Raw genomic sequence first — 27851 nt, 5'->3', positions numbered from 1 at the left:
TCTCCTCTCCTGCTGCTAAGCCTTTTGTCCCATATGCTCAGAAATCCTTTAGTGCCTCCCAACAGAGTGCTCACCTAAAGTTTAGAAAGAATTCCTGTGGGGCAGGGGAAAGGATTTAGATTGGTACTTAAGAAGATCCCAGATTCCGCGTTAAATAGGTGAGCCACATTTGAAACATACTTAGATTCCCTCATTCATTATCTTCCCTCCCTCAAGGATGCTGTGCCTTTTTAAAAAGTACATTTTATACAATATATTTTGATCAAATTCTTTCTCCTTTCCAACTCTTCCTAGATTCTATCTCCCTACTCACCCAACTTCCTGTTCTGTCCTTGGCACTTCTTTTGAATATATTTTCACAGGGCAGTTTTATGCTTTTCTAGAATTGAACAATATGCTTCTTTTGCTCCATTTTTTGTTGTTCTAATATCTTGAGTTATTTTATTAGTGATTAGGATAACTTTTCTGTTAAGGGCAGATAGCACTGGTTTTCGCTCAATAAGAAGTCATAGTGTTACTCTATTCCAACACATTTCCAGAAAGCAGCCTGCTATTCCTGCTTCCCTCCTTTATCCTGGCATGACTGTGTTCATCACCACCTACCTTTCTTTATTTGATACAGTCCATTGTCTGTGTAGATAGGGAAGGTCCAGGAAAATCAACGAGAGGCAAAAAGCCTTTGGTCCTCCACCCCGACTCCGAAATCCATACCTGGGTCCTAGCTCATCCTCACTCCTCCAGACAAAGTCGCCAAACTTCTCATAGTGTGAGTTGTAGTGGTGCTGGACCCGGAAGAGCATGGAGGCAGAGACCTCCATCAATGTGTTGTAAGCTGTCTGCTGTTCTTTGCCACTGGTGTAACCATTGTATAGATTGTAGATCTTGTCTGCGATCTCTGAGGGAGGAGAAGCACAGAGCACATGATTGACAATAGAGGAAAAAGGGGTGATGGATATGCTTCACAAAAAGCAAGGCATAGCTGGGTGGGTGTTCCCCTAAGTGGTCCTTGGGGTAGAGGAATCTCCATTGCATTTGAAATATGTCATTGGTTAGTTGAGTTCAGTTTTCCCATGTCTAACTAAAGAGAAGGACTTGTCCTCTACAGCTGCACTGAATGAACTAAGTTAGAAAATGAATGCAAAGTGCTTAGTGCAGGGCCAGGCAGAAAGTCAGCATGTAGAGTCTAAGCTCAACTGAAGGTAATACCTCTGTGCTAAGGCAACTCACAGAGATGCTTAGCCTCAAATACATTCTTGCCTTCTCTCAATATCTTCCTTTTGCTTCACCTCTGAAGTGTTCTCAATGTTTTTTTGCAGCCAGGTCTGATAGATCTCTGTTCACGAGCCTTGTAACGAAAGTCCAGATGCTTTCTATTGCCTTTCAGGGCCATTCCCAGTCCTCTGAACTCCAATTAACCAATGTGATTTCAATGCATCATGTGTAGAGGGCATATTCCTTCAGCTCTGAAGGCTCTGACCAAAATTTGTGTGTGTCCCCTCTTCATTATTAGCTTAACTGACCTCAGAGAATCGAAGGCACTTGGAATTAAGATAAGAAAAATACCTAATTTGTACTATTTTCTGCTTCAATTTTTTAAAACAGTGTATCTATTGTTTTAAAATAATATAGGAACTATCCAGAAAACATCAAAATCTATTTGTCTCAAGGCTCAGGAGCTCATTGGCTCCTCGTATGTATTAGCACATAAAACATTATCACTAATCTCTTTGCTAAATCAATAAAAGTTTGTGTCTCTCCATCAACAAGGTAAAATTCCAAAGGGTACAAACTCACCTCTACTACATTGATTGGACCAGTTCATTGGAGAAATGTCAGCACAATGTAAGGCACTAGGACCTATAGCTACCACCACCGTTTCCCAGTCTACATATAAAAACTATATCTACATATTGCCAAAGTATATTGTCAGTTTGATTGACTACTGTATTAGTTTTAGATGTTCTTATCTAATGTTTTCAACTTCAAGGATGAGGAGAGGCTAAAAATAAAACAAAAACAGGTTTAATTTTTTATGTTAATTTTGATTGACAGATACCAGTGGTTGTCCAGGCTTGAAAGTTCCTATTGTATGGAATGGAACAGTGTGCTCACCAGGGGTATAAAAGGATGAAATAGTCTTCGAAGTGTCACTGACTTGCAGCTCTGACTTACACACACACACACACACACACACACACACACACACACACAACTGGTAAGCTACTATGGCTAGAATATTTACTTACCCCTACCAATGGTTGAGCAAGTCTGACCATTAGTAAAGATATTGGTAGTCCATCTCAATTTGTTCTTCCTTTATTATGATTAACTAATTCTATGTTCTTTCACTCCCCAGCCTCTCCTCTCTCACTGTGGTAGGTAGTGACTTTTGGGTACAGAACTTAGAGAGGAAAACGTGGAGCTTCCCTGGCAAAGGCAGAAATGAGCCACCAACCTTCCGCCTTGTTGTCATCCACCAGTGGACAAGCTGTCCTTAGAGTCACTGTGCTGAGCTCCGAGTGCCTCCCTCGAGTATCTACAGCATACAGAGTGAACCTACAACACAGCAAGGCAACACCAGAGTGAGAGAAACATCTGTGAATCTCTAGGAGGTCCTATGGCCCTTACTCTCTTCAGGTCTGAGCACTGTAGCTTACATGACGTAAAGGAAGGAGATGAAAATACTTTCCAAAGACGGCAATAAAAGGGCTGTGGATGTCAAATAAGATGAAATATCTTGGGGTAACTCTAACTAAATAAGTGAAAGACCTGTATTACAAAAACTTTAAACATTTGAAGAAAGAAATTTAAAAAAACACCAGAAAATGGAAAGGTCTCCTATGCTCTTGGATAGGTAGAATTAATATAGTAAAAATGGTGATCTTACCAAAAGCCATCTCCAGATTCAATGCAATTCCCATAAAAATCCCAGCAAAATTCGTCACAGACCTAAAAGAACTATGCTCAACTTCATATGGAAAAACAAAAACACATGATAGCCAAAGCAATCCTGTACAATAAAGAAACTTCTGGATGCAACAACATCCCTGAATTCAAACTAAGTCCAAATGGATCAAAGACCTCAACACAAAGTCAACCACACTGAACCTCATAGAAGAGAAAGTGGGAAGTACACTTAAATGCATTGGCACATGAGACCACTTCCTAAATACAACCCCAGTAGCATAGAGACTGAGAGAAATAATTAATAAATGGGACCTCCTGAAACTGAGAAGCTTCTGTAAAGCAAAGGACACAGTCAACAAGACAAAATGGCAGACTACAGAATGGAAATCAGTATGGTGATTTCTCAGAAATCTATAATCTACTTCAAGACCCAGCAATACCACGTTTGGTCATATACCCAAAGGAAGCTCAATCATACCACAAGGGCATGTGCTCAACTGTGTTCATAGCAGCATTATTCACAATAGTCAGAACTGAAGTAGATATAAATATTGTAACTGTAATTCTTGCTTGATAACTGTTTTGTTATATGTAAACTTTCTATGTTAAAGTTAAAGCCTTCCTTCCTTTTTGTTTAAACAGAAAAAGGGGAAATGATGGAGGAGAGTCATCTGTTTTGTGTTGATTTCATTGGTTAAATAAAGAAACTGCCTTGGCCCATTTGTTAGGCCAGCCATTAGGTGGGTGGAGTAGACAGAACAGAATGCTGGGAGAAAGAAGCTGAGTCAGGCAATCGTCATGATTCTCCCGCCGGACACAGACGCAGGTAAAGATCCTCCCTGGTAAGCCACCAGCTCATGGTGCTACACAGATTATTAGAAATGGGTTAATCAAAGATGTGAGAATTAGCCAATAAGATGCTAGAACTAATGGGCCAAGCAGTGTTTAAAAGAGTACAGTTTCCGTGTAATTATTTCGGGTGTAAAGCTAGCTGGGTGGCGGGATGCAGCCCCGCCGCTCATTCAACACAAAACCTGGAAACAACCTAAATGCCCATCAACCAAAGAATGGATGATGAAAATATGGTACACTGACAGAGGCACTGGGATTTGTCTATACTGCATGCACTGACTTTTTGGGATCCTATTTTCTTTGGATGTATACCTTGCTCAGCCTAGATGTAGTGGGGAGGGCCTTGGACTTTCCATAAGACATTGTGCCTTACCTTCTCTTAGGATTAGAGGGAGTGGGGTGGGAGGGTGTGTGGAGGGAATGGGAGGAGAAGAGAAAGTGGGAACTTGGGTTGGTATTTTTTTAAATTAATAAAAACATAAAAAATAAAAACAAAACAAAAAAAGAAAATGTGGTACATTTACACAATGGAGTACTACTCAGAGGTAAAAAATAATGACATCTTGAAACTTGCAGGCAAATGGATGAATCTAGAAAAACTGTATTGAGTGCCATAACCTAGACACAGAAAGACAAATATCATAGGTACTCACTCATAAGTGGCTTTTAGACATAAAACAAAGTAAAATCAGCCTACAATCTACAACCCCAGAGAACCTAGACAATGACGGAGACCCTAAGAGAGACACACATGGATCTTAGTAGGGGGGAAAAACAGACAAGGTTTCCTTAATAAATTGGAAGAGGGGAGAAGGGAAGAAGGGAAAAAAGAGGGGAGCAGAAAAAAATAAATAGTGCAATAAAAATAATAATATAAAATTGATAAACAAAGTGGCAAAGAGAAGGTTTGTGGATATGAGAGAGCACACTTAGTTATGCTCCCCTTCTCTACCAGAGGAACAGGCAGATGTGTGAAGGGGATAGAAAGCTCCCTATGTTCAGTGGAAAGGCCTGAGTCCTACTTCCCCTATTTCCATTCTTGTTTACTTGGCACCCCAGTTGAGCTCATAAAAGGACTTAGTGCCATGACTATGAAGCTGCAGAACAGTTAGTCCTGATTGACTGTGCATATTGGGCACTTAATAAACATACATGTCTTGCACAAATTTATTATCACATACTAAGACATTACTATGATTCAAGCGCTGAGCTAAACATTTAATAACCAAGCAATTCTAAAGGAGATGTCCAATTAACCTCTTTATTTTATACTTGAGACCCAGAAAGGAAAGGCACCTTTCCCAGAATTACACAGTGATTACCAAGACTGACAGTTTAAACCTAGAGTTGTTTGACTTCAAAGTCCATGATTAAAATTGTTGCCAACTACTCTCTTCTGGATCCAGATCCGCAGATATTGACTATGTACAGATAAAATTCTAAATAGCTACACTTATGGAACCCCAGCTATGCTAAGGCAGCGCCACCTCACATGTCTTTCTAGTTTTATCAAATCATTCTAAAATAACTGTGCTTATAATCTCCTTGTTTCAGGAGAAGAGATCTAAGGTAGAATAATAAGAAATCTGTCCAGAGTCACAGTTTTGAGAGTAAAAGGCAAGCCTGTGGTCTGCTGTAGTATAGACCTTTTTGCTCCGAGTTACTCTCTTCGCCAACATTCACTGGCTGACCCAGTCTGGACTTGATGATCTACCTAGGCCCTCCCTACTTTGACACTCCATGATCCATGTTTGCATACAAGGACCAGTGAATAGCCGCCTCTCAGTACAAAAGAAAACGTGAAAGGGAAAGGAGCCTGGTTTAAAGATGATAAGACACATTTTATTCCAGGTCTGTGCCTTGTACTGTGTCTTTGGGCAAGTCGCTTTATATTTTTGAGCCTACTTTATCCCTGTGTTCCAAGTGTCAATGGCAAGTAGATTTATTCATCCCTCAGGTTCAGTGTTGATGGACACAAAAATTAAGTGCTCTCTGGAAAGCCATGTAGAGGGGCAAGGATAAGATAAAGAAGAAACTCTGGAGCTAGATATGCTGAAATACTCCAGAGGCTGAGGCAGGAGATTTGGGTTTAAAGCTAACCTGGTCTAGATTGTCACTCTGAGGCTATCCCTGGTAGCATAGTAAGATTCTGTGCAAAAAAAAAAAAAAAAAAAAAAAAAAAAAAAAAAAAAAACCAATAAAGACAACAGAAGAAAACCTTCTTCACAAAATGAAGACAGCAAAAAGAAGAAACAAACTCTGGAAATCTGGAAATGGAGACTAGGCAATTTGCCAAGTCAAAAGGAAAGATCTCTATTGGAAAATGCCAGGTAAGCCCTTTCCATCTGCATGGCAGCTCATCTAGAAGCTACTGAAGGTAGGGCTCCAATCACAGCCCGTCGATCCAGCAAGTGTGCAGCTCAGCGTGCCTGTTTGCATCACCGAACACAAGTTTGTATGAATCAGTGAACTTGAAAAAACTGCATCTCATTCCACACTTGCAGTTTCCCCACCAACAGAATAGAAAAAAATTTACAGCATATGGTTATCTCCAGGGTTACAAGGAATGAGGCATGACAAATGGCTTACAGTTGCAGACTTTTATAAAGACCATGTATACAGTAATAATCTGTCCAAGAATACATATTTTTGAAAAGTATTTTATTTGCGCATGAATAGAAGATATAGTGCAACGGAAGAACAACTAGACAGTTGTCATGAGTGCTTAGAAGCCTCAAGGCAGAAGATTTAGAAGATGTTTAAGGCTTCTTTCTCATTGGCCATTTATGTTTCCATGATGCTCTGTTTTCTCTGCTTCAATAATATTCAATATTAAGCAGCGTCAATAATACCATGCTGGTGAAGAAGTCTTAGAGCTGTTTTGTCTTTTTGCAGTGATGGCAATTGAATCCAGGTCTTGTATATGACAGGCCAGTGCTGAACCACTGAGCTATACTCCACACCACCCCAAATCCATCCTGAAGAGTGAAAGGTGGGTAGGAACCTCATATTTTCCATCCGAAGGCAGAGAATTCTTTAGGAAGCTGTATTACCATCGCTGACTCTCAGCTTTCTCCCGTGTAGAATATGGTGACACAGGTTAAGGATCAGGACTGAATGAGATGTCATAACACTAAGCATGCTTTAATCATGGGTCCTTAAAAAGTAGTTTTGACTTTTGCTATCACAGTAACTAAACGTGTCAGCAAAAGGACCAAAGAGAGGAAGCCGTAGGCCACCCTGTTTGATGTGTGTGTCAGAGTGGTGGGGCAGGGAATGGGAGAGCAAAGGAAGGTATCAACCTCACAGGTCTGGGTCAAAAGTCGTAAGGCCATGAGCTTTCTGCTTGTCTCGGCTGTAATTGCAGAACAGCTCCACAAACACATCTGAAATCTGTTAGGAAGTCAGGCAGGGGCGGGGGCATTCTTCTTTAGAGGGAGAAAGTGCCGGAGCCTGTTTGAGAGGGAGGATAGCCCAGCACACAGTCAGACATCTATGCTTCCCAGGGATTACAAAAGCATCATCTCCATGCTGATTGGTTCTGCTATGCTCCCTGTGAAGCAGAGTGGAGCTCAGTAATACAATGGAGGGAAAACCATGGAGCTCCATCCTGTCACTTGGAATCCTCATTTCATAGATGGCAAAAGGAAGGCTGAAATGAGAAATAAAGTCCACAGGGATCCACAGCGATTACGTTCAAAATAAAGACCCCAGCCCCTCCGGGTCATCCTTCAGTGTCCTGAAGTATCGTAAACAAGTGGCCAACTTAGGTCTATGTAGAAGTTTTGGCAGTAATAGAAATTGATCTAATAATGAAGTTTGCCATAGATTTCATAGGAACTGGAAGCGCTAGGCTCAAACCATCGCTCCTCCAAGTACTGACCTTGTTTTAGAGGAACATCATCAGTCTATGTTGTTGAAAACCAGAGTCTGAGTACACCATTTCTAGATTGTACTGCGGCATCTTAAGTACCTTAAAGTAAAGGGGTCCTTTGCACGAAGAGTGCACTGTGAAACAAAGGGATTTGCTTGAGCTGACTACTCACATGCCAAAGGTTGTTCTGTGTTTCTTCAGCGTCAGGACAGTGCCACCCTCTTGAGCCTGCCATCATCTCCAGAATCATTTATCATTCTCAGCTATGGCTCTTTGATGTTCATTTATTCGCTCAATTGCACCCTTTCTCTGAACCCAGAGAAAGACCTGGCTAGAAGGTCTAGTCTTATTTGCTGATCTTAGCTTCCCAGGTAGGGTGGATCCAACAGCCAGTTGATCCAGGAGATGGAGGCCACCATTTTGCTTTCTGTTTTCCAGATCCAACTCTGGCTAGTCCAGGAGCTTTCCAGATAGGGTGGATCCGATGGCTGGCTGGTCCAAGAGTTTCTCAGGTAGGGTGAATGTGACGGCTGGCTGGTCCCAGAGTTTCTCAGAAAGGGTGGATCTGATGGCTGGCTGGTCCAGGCTGGTCCAGGAGATGCCACCTTTTTGTCTTTGTAGGTGTTGAATCTTCCGGCTGAGTCACTCTTCTTCTTTGTCCTTGAAGCATTCTTCAGACTTTATCCCTTCCAGGAAATCTGTTTCTTACCCCTCGAAAAAGATGCAGGACTTGCATAGTTCTCTACTTATCCTTAAGTTTGTGTCTTCCAGACATAACAGCTCTCTGTAAATACTTAAACCTACTAACTCAACAACCATCAAATACTAGCCAGAATGAGCGACTTCCATCTTATGCTATTAAAGGCAAAGCCCTTGTCTGGAAATGAATTTTTCTATCTGTCAAATGAACAAAAGATGATTAGATTGAGGAGTTCTAGGGAAAAGTAGAAAGAAGTTGGTAATTTGGTTTTCACAGAGAGTTCCCTGTTTGTTAGACTTGTGTAGATTTATTGCAACTTACTCACCTATAAATTAGAAATCATAACGTTAAAACATCCCATGGGGAGGGGAACTGGTTTACAGCCAAAAGTGGTAGAGAGCATGCTGGCCTGACATCCAGCATGTACTAAGTAATCAATGAACAATAGCCCTTGGTATTGTTATCACTGACTGATATTATTTTGCTTCTTTCCTAGGCTCTGATTTCAACCCCACCTGGAGGGAGAAGCCATCCTGGAGATCAGAGGTAGATGTGGGGTGAGCTGTTGCAGGTCCCATCCAAGAACCCCAGACCTCCTAGAGCAGGGCTGAGAGAATGAAACTGAGAAGTTAATTGGCAGTGAGAGCTTCTCATGAATCTGACAGGGGGTAAGAGCAGGGAGGGAGCCCCAGAGGCCGATGTCAGCTTCATGTCCCCTAGAGTCCACGAGAATGTGTTTGAAGTCTCAGAGCCAACGCCTGCTCTTCCCCAGCCACCGCATGATTTCGGCGTTCTGGGGAGGCAAAAGTCTCTTTGCTGATTTGAAGGGAAACAGATGTTTCCAGGCCAGAGGCCCCAGTCTTATAAAATGTTCCTTCCCCAGACAAGGCTTTGGCAAACAACTTCCCATTAGCTCACACCCACCCCTTCACCTCTCTCCCCCTAGCCTTCTATCTCCCCATCCCCTTTGCCATGGCTTTACACCCTGCCTTCCCAACACAGTGGGGTGGTGGGGAAAACATGAGAGTTCCAAGAACAGATCTGCTCTAAGCAGCTGGATTTAAGGCAATCCTAACTACCCTTCTGTGAGTCTCAGCCTCAAGGCTCCACAGTAGGGGATGGAGGCAATATAACCTATGAAGGTGGGTGCGATCTGATAGTCTAGATTCAGAGGATTTTCTTCTCAGATAGAGCTGTTGTTATCCCATCCAGAATGTCCTTCATGTGAGTCTCCTACGAAGAGCATGGACTTGTAAATTAAATTATTCTCGTTTCCAGTCTGAGCTGCACCAGTTACTGTACTAGTGATACACTTTGTTTTCTGTATCTATAAGATGGGAACCAAAGTTCAACCTTATGAGTTATAAAAAGGAAACTAGAATTCAATCTACTTTACCATAGTTTAGAACACTTATGAAAGGAACACTGTACTTTCTCCTTTGCTAACCTTCGTAATATCCACATCATCCAAGGAGTAAACGTGGAGCAATGTTTGCAATTGAATGCTGTAGGAAGAGTGTCTTACTCCCATGATGGCAGTGAGACAGGGAGGACAGGGGCTGGAATGGGCTCTGGAACCTGACTATCTGGGTTCAAGTGTTCGTTCTGCAAACTAGCATACTTAAGACACTAGGTATGTCAAGTATCTCCTCTATTCTTCAAAACATGAATGATGATATTCACACCAGAGGGATACTATAACTGAAGCAATGCCTGGTGTATGTTATGGACTAAGTGTGCATGAAGTGTGTATTTAAATTATTACTATTGTCAAGGATGAAATAAGTTCTATCCTGGAATTATGTTTAACCTAGGATTTGGAGTTTGCTCAAGAGTGCTTTGATCAAAAGGGCATAATGGTAGAGACGCTATGTGATGACTGTGTCTGTTGTACAAGCAATGGACCTTCCTTCTGCTCACTAAAACATCTCACTTGGAATCCTGAGTCTCTAATAAGAAATCTAAATACTGCCCCTAGAATAGAAGGAAGCCAAGTCAGACTGTGGTGGTGCATGACTTTAATCCTAGCACTCAGAAGGCAGAGGCAGGTGGATCTCTGTGATTGGATTAGTTCCAGGACAGTTTCCAAAGCTATAGAGAAACCCTGTCTCTAACCCCCTCCCCCTGCAAGAAAAAGAAGGAAGTCAAGACATAAAGAGGTTGCATTTTGAATCTTAGTCGTTTTGGGGCCTGGGAAACATAGATCATTTCATCCCAAGGACTTGAGTCAACATAAGCTGAATTAGTTGTACCTGAGGTGCCACATTTCATGAAAACAAAAGAGCTCTACTTGAATATGGACTGAAGTTTAAAATTACAAAATTCATGTGCAGGACAAAATAGCTGTACGAAGCTTCAAAGTTTAGGAGGCCTTTGTTAAATCATAAATAGTAACTTTGAAACCCTACAAGCATGGAGAGCATGATTGGAAGCTACACTTGACTTTCTGTCCACATTTAAAATAATGCTTTAATGGAAAACAGTTTCTTTCTTTCTTTCTTTCTTTCTTTCTTTCTTTCTTTCTTTCTTTCAAGAAGTGTTTTCTACTTCTGCCTTAATACTAGAGGAAGAAACAGGAGTGACTGACAATAACCATAGATCTTAGAATCTGTGCTTCTAGGTCCTAGAAGCAAGGAGAACATTTATAGACCTTGATGGAGAATTATGGGAGTATTTAAGGAAATAGTTTTGCTTATGTTCCCTCATTTGATCCCAGAGTTACAAATTGTTCCCATTGAACACATAGACTCAGAGTGTTCAGGCAACTGCTACGAGGTCATAGCTATTCAAGCATACATAACGTTACCTGTTGGCTGAAGGCCTAAACATCGATTTTAAAACTGATTCTGAATCAGTAGCACAGATTTGGGAAAGTTTTGGACTTTGGGCAAATGGTCTTGAGTGGGTACCAGAATTCAGATGTCCCAAGTTTCCCCCAACTGAGCCCTCACTGCTAGGCAGTGTCTTTGGTTTCCTTAGTCTAGGAATACCAAAGTGAAATGATGGACTGTGTAAGAGAAAGCTACTGTGGGCCCCTCTTTTGTCACATGCATCCCACTTACCCTCAGCACCAGAACTCAAACCTTACATTGTCCAGGTCATGCTAATAGCCCATATACTCTACCAATATCAATTTTAGTTCTATTGTCTGACACAGAGACACCATCCAAATAGCCAAGTAGTAAAGACTCTAGCTAAATGATTCAACCTCTAGAACAACCCAGTCTGGGTAGTGGATGTGAACCCCAGGTTGGAGTGAATGTGAGGTAGCACGTGACCGAATTGTATAACAATTTGAAGATTTCCTTTAATTATGTGCATGTGTGACAGTGAGGGGAGGGGATGTATGTGCACAGGAGTGAGGGTGCCCACAGAGCACAGCAGAGTCATGAGATTCTCTAAATCTGGAGTGACTGGTAATTTTAAGCTACCAGATGTGGATGCTCAGAACTGAACTCAAGTCCTTTGAAAGAGCAGGACTCACTCTTAACATCTAAGTTATCTTTTTAGTTCCTGTGTTGAATTCTAAAAGCCAGTTTCCCAAATGTTTACTTTCTGCGATGACTCCAGCAGCATAAAACACTAGTCAGCAAGGAATCAGGAAGTGGTGAGATGGTGCGGGAGAATTGTCTGTATTCTGTCAATCATGTTTTAAATAAACACTGATTGGCCAGGCAGGAAGTTTAGGCGGGGTCAACCAGACAGGAAGTAGAGGAGGGGCTATGAGAACAGGAGAATTCTGGGAAGGAGGAAGCCCATTCCCCCAAGTCCTGCCCAGACCACGGAAGAAGCAAGATGTGACCTGCCCTGCTGAGAAAGGTACCGAGCCATGTGGGTTAGTCCTTCTGCCAAGACTCTCAGGACAGGTACACATACACTAAAAGTCACGTTGCCAAGAATCTTGGAACCCTGAAACAAATAAACATTGATATCAAAAATAAGTAAATACAAATTGATTTCAAGCAAATCATGTCAGGTATGTCTCCAATACTTGATTGGAAAGTGAGTGGTTAGTTATCACAGTAACTTCATACAGTGTAGGCCTGGTCACCTGTGAAATTCCTAAGTGTCAAACATGCTTTTACATGAGGATAGTTACTCATAAGAAAGAAAAAAAAAGAGTATGGCTTTCACAGAGCTTGTAGAACATTCTGGAGAGGATCGGGTGTGCAAAAAATGCCATGCCATGCAAAGAACTCTCCAGCAATATGTACTTTGGGCCTTGTGTTTGCTTCAGGGATCTTCCTTCCTTCAAAACAGTGACCCAAGCTTTATATGTATACTCAAAGGGGACCTTGGACTAGATGGAATCACAGCTGCACAATAGGACTGTCAATCACCCACAGGGTTATATTTGCTTCCATGGGAAAGTAGTAACAGTTCCTGTCCTTCCTACTTGAAAATTATTTGTATAGTAAAAGAAGCCTACAACTAATCAGTCAATTAAACAGATAACCAACCAACCACCCAACCAAGGAAAACAAAACCCCTAGTGTCTAAATATGGAAAATTGCAAATAGCCCCTTTAGTTCATTCATTCATTCACTCATTCATTCATTCAGTCATTCATTCTTCAAATAACATAATGTTTTCAGAAACAGAAGTCCATACTGGCACTTGGCTTGGCTCTAACTGTACTCTTAAATACCTTTCCAACTCTTCCTTCTTGTTTCCCTGCATTTCTTATTTCCTCTCACGGGCATAAGCTACACAACACATAGTTAGATGAACTATTATCCTTCATTGGAAACTTTTCATGGTTTACTAGGTTACTTAAACAAACACAGTCTGACTATGTGGTCCCAAGACAAAGAATGAATTATGCACAGAGGGTCCATTTATTCCTCTCCAACTCGTACTTCAGAAACCTTTAAATCAAATGGTGGGATCTTCTATGCCGCCATTTTGTCCTGGACAGGATCTTCAAAACCAAGATTTGAACAACTTTTAAACCATTTTAGAAAAATGGTTTTGCAGACAGGAGTAGCTCAGGAGCAGAGAGGTACACATGGATTCTGGGTTGTCTCATCATTAACTAGCTATTAATTACACAGCTTTCATGAGATATCTCCACTTTTCTGTGCCTCAACTACTTTTGCTAAGCACCACAGGGGTATAATAAAGGAAACAGGCAGGTATTGTGGATGTGAAGTGTCCTTTGAGATGGCACCTATATCAGGATGCCTACCCTGTAGAGGTGTTGAGAGGGCTTACACCGCTGTCCTCTGCTTGGAAATACCAGAGGTGTGCAGGATTAAAACCACTTCTAAAGTGGCACACAAGCCATGCAAATTTAAATTGAGTGTTTCAAAGCTACTAAGTCATTGATAATAATTCAGTGGGGTCCAGTTTAGTCACACAAATATCAGTAGTCTTCGCAAACAGACAAAATTACTAGGCATTCTTTGGCCACAGATGAGTGTTGAGTCACAATTCAGAGGGGTTATGGTTTATTAGAAGAATGAAATTCATGTTACCATATTTTCACAGAGAAGAGATAGTGTCCACTGTCAGTACAAATATCACTCTTTTGTCAACCCAATCTAAAGTCTCTTTTTTTCCCATGATAACTTTGGGCATCAAATTTTATTAAAGCTCAGAGAAGAAAAGGCCAAACACAAGCTACTGATACAGATATACCCTTAAACACTGAGCTGGAAAATGTTGGCCACATAGGGAGTTTGGTGCCAGCATGTACTTCATGGAACTCTGTTTCAAAAACAAAAGAAAATATAAGAAAATATTAAATTGGTTGGCTAGAAGGTCTTTTCTAATTGCGATATATATGGCAAACCTGTTAATTTTAGACTTCATCATAATTCATGTATGATAAGCAACCACATCTTCATTCATGCATTTGTGTGTGTGTGTTATATACATGCTCATGTGCGTATGCATGTGCATACATGCAAGCTCTAATGTATCTGGGTGCATGTGTGTGCACACAGGTGCTTGTACACATGTGGAGACCTGAGGTTGCTGTGGGTATCATCCTCAATCGTTCTCCACCTACTGTACTGAGATGTAATCTCTCAGTCAAACCCAGAGCGTTTGGATGCAGCTTTTCCAGCTAGTTCTAGACGTTCTTATCAAAATCAAACTAGAATTTCTATTATAACTGAGCAATTCTATGCATAGACTGAAAAGAATTGTAGACATATTCATGGAAAAACTTGCATGGGGAATTTCAAAGAAGCATTATTCTTAATAAACAGAAAAAGTGTAAAATGACCCAATTATTCATCAATTGATGGGTAAACAAAATCTGGTACAGTCATATAATTGAACATTATTCAACCATGAAAGGGAATGTGGTTCCTACTCAAGCTACAGTTTCACTGAACCTTGACAAAATTATGTTAGGTGAAAAAAAATCAGTTCTATAAGATCAAAAGTTGTATGATTCCATTCATATAAAATGTATGCAACAGGGAAATTTCTAATGATAAAGAGCAGATTAATGGTGGCCAGGAGAGGAATAGGGGGTAAATTCCTTTTTCTTCATATGTGAGGAAAATGTCCTGGAACTTGTTGTGATGTTTGCTCAACTTTATAAGTATTTGAAGTCTAAAATAGTATGTGAATTTTATCTAAAAGAAATCTGTGTGGAAAAGGAAGGAGGTGCTGTGTGGCTTGGCAGTAGAGTGTGCTTAGTATGAACATAGCCAAGAGTTCAATCTCAGGAACACTACCGTAAACAGACAAGGAAGTCAGAAGCCTGCCTGGACAATAGTGGCCTTGGAGGGTGTTTGGGAGCTGGTTCTTCTTTTCTGTTCTTGCTGCAACCCTGTCTCAAATTTCATGCAACCGAGAGCTTTAGTTAAACAGAAAATTGGAACCCTTCACTGGAATCCCAAGTGAACAGCCACATCATTGGCTTTTTTGTGAAGGTGGGAGTAGAGAAGTGCCCTGGAGCTGTTAGAACCCTCAAATCATACAGAGCGCTACTTCACAGCCTGGGGGGCAGGACAACGCGAATGAGCTCTCCTTCACCGGGGTCACCTAAGACCATCTGCATTTCAGATATTTACATTATAAATCGTAACACAAAATTACAGTTCTGAAGTAGCAACAAAAATAATTTTCTGGTTGGGGTCATCACAACATGAGCTGCATAAAAGTGATGCGGCATTAGAAAGGCTGGACACCACTGCTCTAGAGCCTAGGTGTGGGCACGTGAAAGGAAAATCTTTCTAGATTAAAGAAACATCTCTGAACGTCGTGCTCTGACACTGGTGAGCATTTAGTCTCTGTAAGTCTTAGTTTTTATGCCAAGAAAATGGATGAAGTTTCCCTTGACTCAAGGGGGTACTTGGAGGATTCTTTGTGGGTAGATAAGATATTCTTTGTTCAATTTTTGACAAATGGCAATGGGCTTAAATTTCCTAATCATAAGATCCTATTCTGGATCTCCTGGCTCTCCTGAGTACTTTTCAGCTAGTGGGCTTCACCGTGAACTCCAGACACACTGCAGCAGCCTGTGCTGGCTCTCTTACTTCCTTGGAATGTTCTCACCTAAGTTCTTCCTGCATCTCCCTCACATTCTGTGGCTAATACTTTGTTTCAATGAAGTTCCCTTTTAAAATTTCAACTAGGTCAAACTTCTGATATCATTGGCTCAAATCTAATCTTTTCCTTAAAGTATTCATGACATCACAACTGCTGAATACTCACTTGTTTATCATGTTAATACATCTGCCCCCACCACTAGGATATTACGTTCATATGAATTAGGACAGGGTTTTATCCACTAATTTATGTGCCAAAACCTTTCTCAGATTACAAGGTAAGCACCAGTAGATATTTATTAAACATGTGGATATGCTCCAACGAATGTACCTACACCCTTCTGCATATGATCAACAGTAATTGGATTTTGGCTTATGAAGAAGAAGAAGGCATGAAGTTGGAAGGAGAATGGGAGGGTCCATGAGGAGTGCAGTGGAAGGGGCTGGGAGGCAAGTGGATATCATCTATTTAGAGAAATTTTGTTCATACATGAAACTTTCAAAGAATTAAAGGGAAAAGGTAGCTAGCGTGACGATGTATTTTACATGTGTTTAGCTTGGGTCCCCTGCTGGAAAGGTTTTGATCTCCATCTGACTTTCCCTTTCTTTTGCTAAATAAGTATCATCACCATTTCATAACCGAAGAAAATGCATTGGAATCTGATACTATTTGTCTAAGCTCATTCCACTAGGACTGGGCAAGCCAGTTTTTGAAACCAACTTTGTCAGATTTCAAAGGCCATTCTCTTACTGCTACAGTGTGATGCCCCCATGGGACATGGTTAAGCACTACACCCAAGCTGTACTCCCTGCCCACAGGTCAAACTACTGTAATGTACCAGCAGGCCCATCAAACCATAGCACAGTCTTAGCTGGCATCTTTGTTAATCTTCACTTTGTAACAGAGTAGGAGGATAGAGAGTTTATTCAACTACTACAGAAAATACCAGAGCCAGGCAGCCCATTCAAAATTCTAGTCTTTAAACCTTCTGTTATGCTATATTTCAGTTCTTACTAAATTCTTAGATCATGTCACACTCTTTGATAGTGATTCTATATTCTTTCCAAAAGGAACACCAAGAGGGTACAAACTTGTCTTGGGGGTGATAGATGTTGGGAAACAGCCAGAAGTATGTGTGTGTGTGTGTGTGTGTGTGTGTGTGTGTGTGTATGTGTGTGTGTTTATGTGTGTGTATGTGTGTGTATGTATGTATCATTGTATCATTTTAAACATTTAGCTGAAACACTTAAAATGACAGCCCAATGTTTTATTCTAAATACATTACTATAACAAATGAATCTAACAAATTCTCTTTCTGTGGATTAGTTTGTTTGACTATAATATAGGAAGAGTAGGAAAATATTAGCTATATTGCCCTAGGGGGAAATAACAGGGAGGAGGTTTAAGGTTTTCTTCTGTCATATTTATCTTCTTAGGGCTGCTCTTTAAGGCTGCTGCGTGAGTCTCTGGTGTGTATTTGTGTGTGTGTCTGCATGTGTATGCAGGTACATGAGTGCATTCATGACATGCATGTCTTTGTGTACATACACATCTGCATATACCTTCCTACATAAATTATTCCTTGTAGTTAGTGTAATCCACTAACTCACTGTACAACCCCATTGTGACATCCATTGACAAACCAAAGCTCTGCCCCCACATATTTTCTAACCCACTTTCCAAATGACTCGTCTATTTATGCTGCTCATTTAGAATGACAGCAGAATCTAGCCAACTGCTAGGTGATTTCTCCATTATCATTCTCCTCCCTCCACCTCTTTCTTCATACAAGCTTCCAAGTTGAATCTGAATTCTCATCATGTTTCTGTTTATCCATGGTCTCTTTCCAGTACATCACTGTTCAGAATCTGCAATCATTTCCCACCTGAACAACTGTTGCCATTTCTTCAGCATTCTCTCACCTCTCTCCCCATTCATATAGTGATCACTCTAGTCTACTTTTAATCTTACTTCAGGGTATATTACTGAAGTGATGACCCATTAATATCACACCTCTTTCCAAAGATCTTTGATCTTTACCCATTACCTGTAATGTGCAATGTAGCATCTTCAAGCTAAGCTGCAAAAACCTTTGGAAATACACCTATGTATGCCTTTGTATTGGCTAGAGTTTCCATTGCTGTGATGAAACACCATAGCCAAAGCAACTTGGGGAGAAAAGGTTTATTTGGCTTCCACATCACTGTTCGTTATTGAAGGAAGTCAGGACAGAGACTCAAACAGGGCTGGAACCAGAGACAGGAGCTGATGCAGAGACCATAGAGAGGTGCTGCTTACTAATGTTTTCCCCATGGCTGTATCAGCCTGCTTTCTTATAGAGCCCAGGACCACATGATCAGTGGTGGTCCCACTCACAATGGCCAGGACTCCCACATCATTCACTAATTCAGAAACTGCCCGTAGCCTGCTGACAGCCCCCTCGTCTCAGTTGAGTCCCCTTATCTCAGGCAACTGTAACATATGTAAAGTTGACCTAAAACTATCCAGCACAACCCACAAAACTCTTGCCCAGCTTCCTCCAAATTTTCACTCTTTCTTACACATTTCTCTAATATCAGTCAAACGCCCCCTTGTCTCCAAAATGTTATATTGTTCTTCAGGCTAAGGGCTTTTTCTGTGTTCCTATAGCATGTTCCTATAGGGTGTCTTTGTGCCTTTAATGATCACTGTTCCCTTCCCTATGGGGGACAGTCTACTTCTACTTTGAATGCTTCTTATTGTAAGAAGCTCTCACCAACTTATTCTGCAGAAGCAGGAGTCATGATGTTGCAGATAAGGACAACGATAGTTTGCTTGTCTGTGTTTTCTTTAATGCTGGCCACAGAACTTTACTATACCCCAGCTATTCTTTTTACCATCTGTCTTCCAATACCCTGTGATCTACCTCCTTGATGGCCAGGGAAAAAATTTGGTGAACATAAGAAGATAATTCAATATTTGCTGACTACGTACATGAAGTAGTGGCTAAAAACACATTTGTCATTGGATCCAGGGTTATCTGTAAATTGTCTTGTGGGTACTGCAAAGATGTATATACTTAAGTCTGGTGTGCTAATGTGTATAAGGGTGGACAAGTGTGGCTGTAGTGGATGGAAGGTGGTTAGGTGGTGGTGGAGCCCATGTTCAAGTAGTTAGCATTGGAATTCAGTGTTTGTAGAAATCATACATCTAGGACTGGAGAGATGGCTCAGTGGTTAAGAGCATTGCCTGCTCTTCCAAAGGTCCTGAGTTCAATTCCCAGCAACCACATGGTGGCTCACAACCATCTGTAATGAGGTCTGGTGCCCTCTTCTGGCCTGCAGGCATACACACAAACAGAATATTGTATACATAATAAGTAAATAAATAAATATTTAAAAAAAAAAAGAAATCGTACATCTACTACTGGTCAATTACGAGATTTGGCCCAAAGGCATCATATCTCCCAGGCTAACTCTTACAAATAGCAACATGTAGATATTGAGGCTTACAAGAACATCTGGCACATGGCATTCATAAAATTAGTTATCATAACCTTCTGTCTAATCACATATGGGTAAGTATATCTATGATGTGTATGTGCGTGCGTGCGTGTGTGTGGTGTGTTGTAAGTATGAATAAGGCATCCAAGGTAAAATACAAAACACCGGATGTGAATTACTCAGGTCAGGGTTCGATCTTTTCCCTCAAAGTTAACAATGGAAGTCTTGGGAAAGGAGAACATAGAGAAAGCAGACAAGCACAAGAGGTTATACTATTCTGGGCATGGTGGAGCACATCTTTACCTCCAGCCTTTGGGAAGCAGAGGTAGGCAGATGTCTGTGAATTTGAGGTCAGCCTGGTCTACAGAGAGTTTAAGGACAGTCAAGGCTGTTAACACAGACAACCAAGCAAACAAATAGAAACCCTGAAGTTATATTATTCAACAAAATATTGACCGGGAAAGTCTGCACCTACATGGCTGTTGAGGTGGCCTCTTATTCATTCCCCAGTACTACTAGATCTTTGCCTACACTAGCATACTTTTGGTGTACCTATTATAAATCGAGATATTGCATAGCAGCCGTGTGCATCAACAGACATTATAAAATCAATTTAGAGGGGATATGGCAATCTCATGCTACTCCTTAGGGGTATCTATTTAGGTATCATCTTTCCATATACACATGAATAGAATAGGATACTTGAATCATGTGGAAGATTGATTTCAAGGCAGGATCCAGTATCAGAGTTCATCTAACCCTTAACATTGTCTTTTTATTATATAGCATTCATGCCATGAATCAACAGTGTCTTGACTGAAAATGGTTAATACATCCCTATGTGAGTAAATAAGACATAGTCACATCAAAAAAAAAAAAAAAGGTTGGATAGAAGGTTAGCACTATTCAAACAGCCAGAAGATGTAAGGGAGTTGATAAAGCCTATCCCTGGGTGAAAGCAGGCACTTGTCACCCTCTCTGACTCAGAAAGGTCTGAACAATAGAGTATAGAGTTGGGTACTGCCAATGGTAGAGCATAAAGATCAGATATATGCCTCTGTCAGCCCTGAGCTCCTAAGAGGGCCTCAATATCATCACCTAGGCACTGTGAGCAGTAACATGCAGTCTTGCCAAATCTCTAATTCAACCCTTTCATTTAACTTTGGATCAGAAAGACAGTTATGATCTCACAGTTAACTCAATACAAGTCCAAGGTAGGATGCTGTACACACCCTCATCATGGTGCATTATGCCACCCTGATATTCCAAATTGTGAGTAACATTGAGTAAGGACTGAGAACAGGCAAAGAGAGGTGCTGTTTCCAAGGTTCTCGTCCCGACTCTGTTACATTTGGCATGAGATATCAGTGTGGCTTTCAGTATTTGTCACAGGAAAGGTTTCTCCTGTTTGGGCTCTGCTCGTTTACATTCCTTCCTCCACTCCTTTGATGTTAAATCACTGGCCACATTGCTCTGCCCATTGCTTGTAATATGGATCCATTTCCTCCCACATTAGAAACAGGGTCAGAGCAGTGGTGTATTTCCTATATAAGGACATATGCTTGAGATATGTAGAATGTAACGTCGAAGCTACCATTGGTCCACGTCCCCTACAAGAGCTGTGCAGTCGTCACCGTGGTGCTGCACTTTGTCTCAGACAGCAGACTAATGGCTGTTTTGAACTCACACACCCTTGTTCAGCCTTCATCTAATATCTCTGGGTCTCAACCACCATCCGGCTTCCTTTGCCCCATGAAGATAAGCCTCTCTGGTCGATTGGACCGCGTCAACCGTTGAAACCTTGAGTTACCAGAATGGGGGCAATGGGCTGGCCAGGCACGGTTGAGGCATCCAGGGCTGATAAGACCTTGACATGGCTGGCCAAGCTCACAGAGACGTAAGGCTTTGCGTAAGCACAAGATTAGAAGAATACATTATTCAAATATTTATTTTCTTGTAGGGAATGACATAAAAAGGGAGTGGGGGAGATTCCTGGGAGATAGATAAGACCCTGTGGGACTTTCTGTGCCAAGGCTTTGAATATGTGGTTATTACAGAAATCAAATTAATATTAACAATACACAAAAGCAATATAGGCTGCAAGCTGGAGGCAACTGAGTGTCAACTTGTTAACAGAAACCAGGGATGACAGCCTAAATTAAAGAGGAAACAACAGGAAATAGAAGCTGACTTTGCTCTTGGGTTAGACTAATGTAGATTCAGGATGGTATTTTCAGAGGGAGGGGTGAAGTGACACTGACAGGGGTGGGCAACACAGTCTTAAGTGCATCTTTAGTTTTGACTTCTTTGAAGCCCAAAGCAAATGTGACACAGTATTGACATGCATGGGGAGCTTGTGGAAGATGATTGCACTTTCCTAATACTTTCTGCTTTTAGTTTTGGTTCTCAGAATTCAAAGAAACAAATGTATCCCTGACACCTATCAATTTGCACGTTTCAGAACTTATTGTACAAATAACCTTGAGAGCAAAACAAAGCGGGGTTTATTAGCCACATTTGCATTTGGAGAATTTGCTGTTTGTGAGGAGGATGACAAGGGGGCTTTTTAGCCAAGGACACATAGTTGGCGAAAGATAAAGCTGCTGCTTAGTCAAAGGCTGACCTAGAGATCCTTGCACTGCATTCACCTTGACTTTGAAGACACAACTGTCCCCTTCATTCACGAAGATAAATCTCTATTGGGTTTCCATGGCTCCAAGGACAGAGACAGCATGGGGCACTAATGAACTGCAGCTTCTTGGCCACTTAACTTCACCTCACTCCATCCAGCAGCAATGAGTCCTGCCATTATTGGCTCAGCGACTATTTCCTGAAGACTAGATTCGACGCTGTGACATCTAGGCAGTTTGCCTCCCATTTCACATAAAGCCCTTTGCTCTGTGACCTATTCTCTTTTCATAAGCTTGGCTGTTTCACCTCAATGGGGCCTTTGGCTCTCCCCTCCCACCTCAGATGGAAGCTAGAGTATCTGGAACAACATGGTAAGTAAGGATCCATGGAATTGGCTTGGAAAAGTCTTAGAGGTAGACTCTCTTTAGCTTTTAGCCTCATGGTCTTCTGCTGGGGCTAGAAGACTTTGAGTTTTATTTGTTCCTTTTACCAAACTGTCCTTCCTCCTTAGGTAGCTTAGCACATACTGAAGACCTAGCTCTCCACCTTTGAATGGAGTTTGAGCACCGTGACTCACTTCACGGCCTGGTCTCCCAGGGCAGGAGTGGTTACATGACTCAAGCAGGGCAACGTGGCTGTGACTTCCCAGTTTGCTTCCACAGCTCTGCCTTACCATGACTCTATTACTCATGTGTTAAAAACGAGGCTCCAGCAAGTCTGACTATGTATGTCTCCTGAAAAGCCAGCTCAAGGCCCCTAATGGATGCCTTCACTCTCAAGTTAGAATTCTTACTTCTTAGCTTGGCCTAAAGTCCCTTCCTGATTTGAGGCCCACCAATGTCATTAGGACAAACACGTTTGTGCATGGCTGCATTGTACCAGGATGGCCTCAGGTGATCTGTAAACCAGACACGTTGTCCTGCTTCACAATAACTTTTCACATGAGACTTCCTGCCCCTGGAAAACCATTTTCTTTTTTCTACCAATCTTACAAATCCTAATCACCTTCTAAAGTTCAATGTCAATGTTCTGTCACTCTTGGCAGCCAGCTTTCCCTGGGCAGAAAGGCCCTGCTTCTTTGAGGGCTCACATCACTGACCACATATTATGAGTTTCATGGAAGCAGAGGCAACGTCTCGTTCATCTCTGAGTTCCAAGAATGCAGGACAGAAAGCTACAAAGAAGTAGACACAAACCAGTGGGATAAACAAACACCAATGCCAATAGGGAGGAAGTTACATTTGAGCAGATGCTTAGAGACTAATGGCTAGGTAAAGAAAAGTGGGAGGGGGCTTACTTCCTGGCAAAACAAAACAAACAGAACCTTCTTTGTTGTCTCAACCAGTTTTTCCCATAGCTCATAATCTGTATATTACAAAGCCAGCTACCAATTAATTAACTTGTGACATAGTGATCCGTGCACATTTGGCTCCTTCCTAGAGAATGGGAAACTTGTCAGGACGAGTACCACATTTAAATTCTCTGTGTGTCCCTTATGTGGCTTAGTAGAAGACAATACAATGCAGAGAGTCCTCCAGGTGTGCAGCTAACTAATTATATACATAAAAGCAAAATATACACTCTCTATACCGTGCTCTCTTTACTTCCCACTCTAACAGAAGCCATACATAACACATATATAGATATTTATTATGAAGTTTGGTAATTGTAGCACAAGAAAGGATATTTGGGTAGATAACTTAGATGATAGGTCAGAGGGTGCCATTCTAGGGAGCAACTGAGAGAGATAAAAAAATTTAATCAAAATGTGGTATGTGCCAAAGTCCTGCGGTGGGTGAGCACATAGACTTTGCGTCCAAGGTGTTTATTAGATGCTAATGTGGATTCCGAATTAGTAAGTGTTTGGGAACTTGGCCTCAGGAGCCGGTATGTGTGAGTTCACATCCTGGCTCTGACATTGACTTTTGTCAAATATTTTTACATCTCTGGGATTTGATTTTCTCGTCTGTGAACTGGCAATGATGGAATACTGTCCTCATTGAGAGGTCTAGGTGAGCTTACTTATGGAAAACATTTGGAATGGTGTCTTGTGTGTAGAAAGCATGTGTTAAGTGCTCGTGACTCAAATGGTTGATTATTTTCTTGGAACTCCATGAAGACACTAGTATGAAATAGAAGCAGAAAACCTTAGTTGGAGAGAACATATTCCAGAGAAGAACCAGAGGAGACCAAAAAGAAATTGGTGTAGTCAGACCTGTTAGTGCGGGCCTGTAATCCCAGCTCCTCCGAAGCTGAGGCAGGGGATGGCAAATTCAAGGCCTGCTACAGACTCTGTTTAGCGTTAGCCTGGACTACTTAAGGGAATACTCTCTCTGTAAATAAATAAACAAGAGGCTGTCGAGCGTTAGTTGTCCTTGTCTTTAATCCCAGCACTTGGGGGACAGAGGCAGATGGATCTCTGTGAGATTGAGACCAGCTTGGTCTACTGTGTGAGTTCCAGGACAGCCAGAGCCACATAGTGGCACTCTGTCTTGGGGGTAGGGGACTAGAGATCTAACTTAACAGTGGGGTGCTTTACTAGCATGAATAAGGCCCTGGCGTCAGTACTTAATAAGTCACACACACACAGGATTATTAAACCAAAAGCAGGAAACTTGGTTTGTCTGTCTAGAAATGGACTAACTCTTGCCTTCAGGAGCAGCACACTTCACACTAGCAATGCCACTCCTGAGACACCTCAGGCCTGCCCCTGGCTATCTAGATCTGCACAAGAATAGTGAGGTTCCTGGAAGAAAGTTACCCTGCTAAACTGGAGAATATGCAAAACTTCGCAGGATTAAAGCTAAGACAAACAAAAAACAAATCTGTGGGGCCACCTCTGCCTTTTCCCCTCAAGGCTGTTTTTGTGGATTTCATATCCATCAAGAAACCAGAAAAAACTGCTGTTTATTTCTCCTGTGGCTTCTGGATGTCCTCCTTGCTCTGAGCAATGCCTCTTCAACCTGTTACAGAAGTGAGACACGATTCAGAAAGAACAATTCAACTGTCTTAAGTTCCTGGCCCGCGATAACGGTGAGAGGAGTCAATCCCAGCCCCAGGGTCAGATAGGCAACCCACTGAGCCACAACCCGTCCACAAGCAGGGCAGTTCGGAGGGCCTTCTTTGCTTGTCCTAATCTGCGAACGCTTCCCAGAAAGAAGTACTCAGTTCTCCTTTCTCTGGCAAGAGAGCCTGCTGAAAGGCCCTGTAAACAGGGCCTCTCCCTCCCCTTCACCCTGGCCTGCACATGCTAATGCAAATCAGTCCTGCCCCGGCCAGGGGTCTGCAGGAAGGCTGCCAGGCACTGGGGAACAAACACGCAAAGAATGTTATTTCATTTCTGGCATCCTGGGGAAAGAGGGCTGACAGAGGGAAGCAGGGCAGTGAAAGCGCAGACTCTATGGTGAGAGCGGAGGAGATGGGATTATTGTGAATGTGGATAGCAGGGAGAGTGAAGACCACAGGAAAAACTTCCTGTGAATAAAGGGCCTACTGGGTGTCAGGAACTGGAAACTTTTCATTTAAATTGTGCCTGTGCATTTTAATGCACAATATACTATTCTTTCTGCTTTTCAAACGAAAATACTGCTTTGGGTGGGTGGAGGGGGTGTCTCAGTATTGTTGTCTGTTTGGGACAGACCTGGAACTCATTGTGTATTCCAGGCTGGCCTCAAACTTGTAGCAATCTTCTTAACTTGGCGTTTAGCAATCTTTCAGATGTTACTCAATGACCAACTTGTGGAGTCAGGATTTGAATCCAGACTTAAAGCTTGAAATTTAAAAACTTCTAATCTAGACCCTTACCATTCCTGCTAGGCTATGTGATTAGAGGTCCTTGGTCAGACTTCCAAAGGAAACTCGGCATGTCACTGGCCCATACCTTGCGACTTTCATCATCTGTCTCTTGCTCTCATCCCCTGACACAGATCTAAGTCTTGAGCCTCTTACCAGAACCATGATAAACACACGCCCCTGCTCTCGCAGCCCTGGGTTCCTCTATTAAGTCATATACCACAGGTAGATTTCTTTCAGCCACTCTCCCTTCTCACTGCTGCTCAGAGCCCATCAATGGCACCATAGCCAGCATCATAGGGCTTTAGCATTCCTGCCCCTACAGTCTTGTTTGCTTAGCTATCGTGAACTTTCCATCATCCTCCACGTGGGACTCGTCCAGTGCATCGTTTCAACCGTTTCTTCTACTTAGGATGTAAACGTCCTCGTTCTCCCGTTCAGAGCTACCAAAACCAAGCTCAAAGACACCTACCTCTTCCTAAGAGTGCTGGCTATAACAGATTGCAGCTTCCCTATAACTCAACTCCCATGCTTTCATTGTGGGACTAACCCCATTCTACACCTCAGTAATTGGCTTGTTACAAATTTGATTCCAACACCAGGTGAAACTCACTCAGCAAAAGCCATAGAACTTCAACGTGCAACTCAATCTCTGGGAAAGGGAGGCACTCAGAAAGCTTCTGCTAGAATCAACTTCTGCCATTTATCAGTTACGTGACCTTGACAAGTTCTGCCATTTATCAGTTACGTGACCTTGACAAGTTCTGCCACTTACCGGTTACGTGACCTTGACAAGTCATGCTTAAGTTTTGTTCTCTTTATCTACAAAATAGGGAGCTAGGGAACTGTAGTCCTGCAATAGAGGTACTACATTGCTAAGCTTCAAAGAGTCTCAGAGCAATGCTGGCATACAGCTGTCAAGTTTGACAGATGGTTAACGATGATGGTAATGGCAGGCAGGCACCTGCCATGTTGTGTTTGTGGCTAATGGCTACAGCTGTTTACATCAAACACTAACTCCATTCTGCAGGGGAGTATTGTTTATCACTACTCTTCGGTGTCTGCTGAATTAGGTATCAACCAAGTGGAGGCCATTTGGTTGTTATGAGTTTACAGACATGAAACACATGATTTCCGAAGTCTGCCCTACTACTGGTGGATGGCAGATTCTCTGTGAATCTAAAGACAAGAACTATATTATAACAGGTTCAAGGAACTTGTAAAGCATAATCAGAAGGAGGCATAAAACACCTTTTATCACACATTATGGGAAAATGACTCCAACTTGGGTACATTTCCTGTTTAAAATGACTATGGGGTCTGGTTTCCTGTCTCAAAACACTCCCATTTTAAAAAAAGACCCTTACACGCATTTGGTACATTTGATGTTCTGTAGGCTACACTATGCCTGGGAGTTCTACACGAGCGAATGACCCTGGATCTGTTTCACAACAAAACTCACATGTGAGCTATGTAGTTTACACCTTCAATTCTATCACTCTGGAGGTAGAAGCAGGGAGACCCCAAGTTTAAGGCCAGCTAGGCAGGCAGAACAAGTTCCAGGTCAGCCTGAGCTTCAGCATGAGATCTGATCTCAATAAAAACAGAAACAAATACTAAGATCCTCTATAGTAAGCAGCAGCAATATCTCTATTTTACACAGATATGGAAATTATGACATCCCTTCAAAAATAAACACTTATACCGTCAGAAATTAATGTGAGGTTTCGAATGACCCTAGGGCAGTCTGTCTCAGTTATGTGACCTTAGCCTCAGACAATTTGGGGTACATGGATGTGTGTATATAGGATAGGAAAGTAATATGTGGATTAAGGTAGACTCAAGAGTCCCAATCAAATTCACTCTGATTTTGAGTGGCGTAGGGTATGCTGTGGGGACGTTTGGGTGGGTGATATCTGTACTTCCAGGCACTGTTATTCTGTACTTCAAATATCATCATGGATTGCTGTTATTGTTCCAATGGAAGGGTCTGTCCTTAGGAGAAAAGAGAACACAGTAGAAAGACACAGAGGTCTGGATTTTGTCTCGCCTCTGCCTCTCTACACATCATTACTGCTGATCCCCTACAGTATGCTAACATCTT

General features: G+C 41.9%; 1 protein-coding gene across 4 annotated transcripts in view; it reads right to left on the bottom strand.

Moving 5' to 3' along the window:
* Astn2 (astrotactin 2) overlaps positions 1–27851 on the bottom strand; it is a 998237-nt gene that overhangs the window by 14812 nt on the left and 955574 nt on the right. For all 4 annotated transcript variants that reach the window (XM_041632337.1, XM_041632338.1, XM_041632339.1 and 1 more), the window contains 2 exons: positions 2456–2556; positions 712–895 (listed from right to left, as the gene is read on the bottom strand). In XM_041632337.1, coding sequence (XP_041488271.1) covers positions 712–895; positions 2456–2556 — 285 coding nt within the window. The remainder of the gene's footprint in view (positions 1–711; positions 896–2455; positions 2557–27851) is intronic.

This window comes from Microtus oregoni, unplaced genomic scaffold (genome assembly GCF_018167655.1).
Source record: "Microtus oregoni isolate MIOR12 unplaced genomic scaffold, Mior012 000041F_ref0000270, whole genome shotgun sequence".
Lineage (NCBI taxonomy): Eukaryota > Metazoa > Chordata > Mammalia > Rodentia > Cricetidae > Microtus > Microtus oregoni.
Note: the sequence above shows the minus strand (reverse complement) of the source record. Positions and strands in the feature narration are given on the sequence as shown.